The following is a 4,801-nucleotide window of genomic DNA, read 5'->3' as shown; positions in this document are numbered from 1 at the left end:
AGAAACAGACGAAGAGACAACGACAGTTTAAAACAGATAAAAATTGAAGAGGTTTATGGTTTTAAACTTATATAAAACAAATAAAAAAAACAACCAAAAATTGATCAAAAAAGGAAAGTCGTGCAAAAGCAAACACTACGCTTTTGCACAAAGCGCATGCTTCCCGAAAGTCTTGCACTTTCGAATTCTCAAAAGCGTAACGCTTGCGCCTCGCACTTAAGCGAGCAAAGCAAAACGCTTTTTACAACTATGACCTAAACTAAAAATCACACTGGAACTCTAATAGGAGAGAATAGCACTTCAGTATTACTACCAATCAAATGGGAGAATTGATAAGATAATGGAAGAGATTATGAGTTATAAAATACAACAACAACAACAACCAAACATTTTCCCACTAGGTGGGGTCGACTTCACTAGATATAAGATACTTCATTTATAAGGATTAGTTGACATTCACTAGATGAGTTATAAGATACTTCATTTATAAGGATTAGTCGGCGAACACTAGATACATCTTTCGGTATTATAACAAGTCTATCGGTACATTTACTAGCAAAAATACCCACAAAACTTGGCCACAAGTAAATGACTTGAATCGCCTATGCTTATCTTATTGGTGCAAAATCCCGAAGTGTCAAATGAAAATCACTAGGTTCTTTTCAAAGCAAGATCCATTTCTATCTCCTTTTGTCTTAATTCAAGAGACATATGTTCATTCTCAAGTTTCATTCGTTCATTTTCCATCCTGATCCTGTTTAATTCTCGGTCTTTCTTCTTAACAAACCTTTGCCACTTGTAACGCTGCTTCTCGAGTTCCAACATCCCGGCTTGAATCTGCAACCGCTTCTCTTCAAGCTGAAGTGAACAAGAATTATCCCATTGTTGCTGTACTAGTGTGGATTTAGATCCATTTGGAAAAACCTGGTTCATATCGACTGCTAAACCTTGAGAATGGAGGCTGCTTCTGCCACAACTGTGTAAACTTGAAGGAGCTCCAGAAAGTGCTGCTTCACGATTCACTCCAAGCTTCATCCTTTTCCGAAAGCATGATAAGTCACAATGCACAGCATTATGGTCTTCCGCGTCACCTTCCTCATCACTATCAGCATTTCGATCACCTTCATCTCGACTTTGTAGTGCCAACTGAAGCGAATGCTGGAGTGCTGGGTCAGCGGGTAAATTCAACCGGTTACAATTATGATACGAGCACATCTCCTCATAGAAAAGATGTTTCGAGCTCAAAATCTTCCTCACATCTTCCTTCATCTTTTCAGAGAGGTTATTCATGTCGTTCAGCAAGGCTGGATTCTCAACAACCTTGCACGATGTGCCCCGGCCAAGAATATCAGTGAGCCTCTTGTACCTTTTGTTTAGATCATTGAACTTATCTTCGCATTGTTGAGGCGAAACATACAAGACTCTCTCCGCCATGACTTTCGATATTGCCTTCCACTTCCCCTTTTTCTGTAATATTGAAGTAGAATCTTCTCCGATGTATGAAACAGCAGTTATCAAAAGCCTAACCATCCTATCGGTCCACTTCATGCGGTGCCATGGCAATCCCCCCTTCTTCCCTTTCTCACCTGCATTGTCATTGAAGCTCAGTTCATCATCGTCGCTCAAGGAGGCCTTGTTATGCTGTCCTTTGCTGTGATCCATGAAAGAAGCCCTTACTCGATGATCAGATCCTTGCAAGTGATTGTCTGACATTGGAAGATCACCATGCTTCGACTGGTGGATCACTGACTCTTGATGGCTGTTCATGTTCCTTTGCAAACCTAGCACACTGTAAGAAATTCCCGGAATCATGCTTCCACCAGCCATTCATTTTTCCTCGCAAAAAAGGGAAAAACAAAAACAAACCCTACGATTCTTCACAATTTTCAGGCCTGAAAAGGGACCTCAACGAAGATCCACGTTTCCTGCAGCTTCTGCTTCAAATCAACCTAAATCGAAAAACAACGCCAAAAGTATGCTTCGAAATCAAAAGTTTAACAGATTCCCAGAAATAGGGACCAAACCCTAGAGTGAATCACGTCAGAAAAACAGATCATTACGCAAAACATCGCACGAGTTCCGCCTTGAACATGACCTAATGTAGTTTCCGATTTCAGAAACCGACTCCGATGAGGCATATCCCCAGACTTAACTCCGGATCACGGCACCGAGAGTGAGACAACGAGAAAGCAATGGGAAACGGAGGAGAGTCGAACTCATCTGGATTCCGCGAGGTGACAAATCGAAGCCTCCGCCACGCCGCCGACTGCTATGCCGAGCAGTAGAGGGAGGAGAGGACCATGAAATACCAAAAGACGGCCTTTTCCTTTTTGTTCCACCGGAACAGGAAAAGAGGCGGCTAATAATTGAAGGGGGAAAGGAGAATGCAGTGTATTGGGAGAGGGAAGTGATATATATATATAGATATATAAAAGACAGCAAAAATATAAAGGATTGAAACGTTACTCAGAACTTTACCCGGAAAACTACTCCAACGGTGCGCGTGGTTTAGAAGCCTAAAGTAACGCAGTGCTAATGGTTTGTTGGTACATGCGCAATCACGTGAGTTTGGAAACCGTGTTTTCTTATATTTTAACCCCTATGATTTTAAAATTCCACCTCGATAGTTTTAATATGGCAAAAAATAATATATTTTTATAATAATTATATTTAAATAACAAGTAATAATGGAGCTCACGGAAAGGAATTCATATAATAAATGGTTGGTGATGGTTCAGGAATTCTCCACAATGTTCGAAATTATAAATAAATGAATAAATAATATATTTCGACTGCTGCTTTTTAGGGAGCGAATCGTTTTGATGATGTCATCATAATAATAATAAAAACATATTGATGACAGCAGGGCTAACAGGGCGGAAAAGCTTCATTTTTTCCATAAATTTTTTCCTTTTATTTCTCAAATAAGCGAAATAAAGCTTCCACACAGAAAGATGGAGAAGATACGAAGATTCTTTTTTATGAGCGACCCTTTATCTCTTTTGTTTTTTTTTAAATTTTTTTGAATGACCCTTTATCTTTTTCCTACCAATATGAGTGACATTATTATTGTTTACTTTTATATAAGAGATATTTAAGGAATTGAAAGGTAGAGGTGGTAAGTAATCGGTGAAAAAAAGTATATTGGGATTTGATGGGTGAATCTTGAAGAATTTTTTGATTTTGTAAATTTTTTGATGGGTAACATCAAGATATACTATGAGAGATCATTGTAAATTTTATAGATTTTGTATTTCTATATTTTATGATTTAGAATCAATAATGATATGAGAACATTTAATTCTAAATACTTGAAAGAAATTATCTCTCTTTAAATTCTCCTGGCCCCCGTTCGATGTCGGAGAAATTGCATCCGTCGCGTTTTGCCGTCGGCTGGTAAGATTACGAATATGTTGCAATCAACCACTATCCCCGGGTGAAATCGTGACTGAGTCACGATCTAGGATGTTGCTGGGCGAAATCGTTACCCATTTGCTGCCTTCGGCGCAAATGTTATATGTGGCCTTTGCCTCCGTCGTTGTGTAAGATCGTGAATATGCCGTGATCCCCGAACACACAATGGCCACTCTTACGGAGTTTATCTCCGTTTCTGATCGGAGGGCGTTGGCGAAGAGGCTAGCGATGATGTAGGGGTTTGTAGTTTGTTGCGTGATTAGGGTCACGAGCAGAATTGAAAATGCCTCCTCGGAAAGTTGATGTGGAAAACGTTTCATTATTTTTAATTAATAGAATTCATATATTAATGCAATGTTTTGTTAATTAATACATGTATGTTTAAATTAATTACAATTAGACTTAATTGATTCACAGTTCAATTAATTGGAAATTAAATTTTATGATTTAATATTTCAATTAATTAAAATGAGGTCATTGAGACCCTGATTTAAACTTTTGATTGGCCTAACCAGACCAGTTTTATTAATCAAATCAGTTTGGTCCAATCAAACCAGGTATTGTTTAAACTATTAGTTAATCAAATCAATTTGGTCCAATCAAACCCAAGTATTGTTTAAACTATTAGTTGGTTTAACCAGATCAGTTTGGTCCAATAAGACCTAGTTCTGGGTCAAAACATCAATTCGTTTAAATAAATCAGTTTGATTCAATCAGTTTGATTCACAAGGACATTGAGGTGAGTGAATCACTTTTTTACCACATATCAGTTTGATTCAATCAAACCAGACTGAATCTAATTGGGCTGAATTTGACTTAAATGAGCTTAAGTTAAAACAATAACAATTAAACATCCCAATTAGATTAGTTTTAATGAGGACAGGGAACTTAAGATTTGATTTCCCAATCGACCGGTTTAGTATGTCAGTCAACAGAAGTTCCTCAAAATAATTTTTTTTATTTGCATATGGATTCTGTATATTTTTCTATGCATATGTGTGAATTGAAATGAACCGATTTTGTACAACATTATTATTTTCAATTCCGGATGTCACGAATGATATGCATGATAACTCGTCGCGACATACGATGGAATAAGCTACAGGAGGAGATTCAAGATATCAAATATGATCCAATTTACAGACTCAGAGGACACATTGGATGACTCGATCGACTGTTCTAGAAGCTTAAGCAGGAAGAGTTTCCCATCCTTGGCAATTACAGGATTTGGGCTTTGATCTGTTCACTATCGGGGAATCCAAAGACAGTAGCACACTATATATGGGGGCGCTTTGAAGGTCCTATCTCATATGTAGAATTGTGTGTAGAGCTACTACACCATGAGTTCCAGAAGATAATACTATAGAGTCCGAGGATGATCCTGAAG

The 4,801-nt window shown here is 38.0% G+C and overlaps 1 protein-coding gene across 3 annotated transcripts; it reads right to left on the bottom strand.

Annotated features, from left to right (window-relative positions):
- Window positions 1-464: 464 nt before the first annotated feature.
- Window positions 465-2,404, bottom strand: LOC121970228. 3 transcript variants are annotated; one of them, XM_042520792.1, is made up of 3 exons: window positions 2,061-2,404; window positions 1,867-1,949; window positions 465-1,789 (listed from the first exon to the last, which is right to left on the bottom strand). In XM_042520792.1, exon 3 carries the CDS (start codon window positions 1,765-1,767, stop codon window positions 652-654), a length of 1,116 nt encoding a protein of 371 aa, XP_042376726.1. In that variant the 5' UTR covers window positions 1,768-1,789; window positions 1,867-1,949; window positions 2,061-2,404; the 3' UTR covers window positions 465-651. The 3 variants fall into 3 exon arrangements, with proteins under 3 accessions (XP_042376726.1, XP_042376727.1, XP_042376725.1); XM_042520793.1 differs by having other exon boundaries at window positions 1,872-1,949; XM_042520791.1 differs by having other exon boundaries at window positions 465-1,949.
- Window positions 2,405-4,801: the final 2,397 nt, after the last annotated feature.

The sequence above is a fragment of the Zingiber officinale genome, chromosome 4A (assembly GCF_018446385.1).
Source record: "Zingiber officinale cultivar Zhangliang chromosome 4A, Zo_v1.1, whole genome shotgun sequence".
Classification (NCBI taxonomy): Eukaryota; Viridiplantae; Streptophyta; class Magnoliopsida; order Zingiberales; family Zingiberaceae; genus Zingiber; species Zingiber officinale.
The sequence above is the reverse complement of the archived record's forward strand: the minus strand, read 5'-3'. Positions and strand labels throughout refer to the sequence as shown.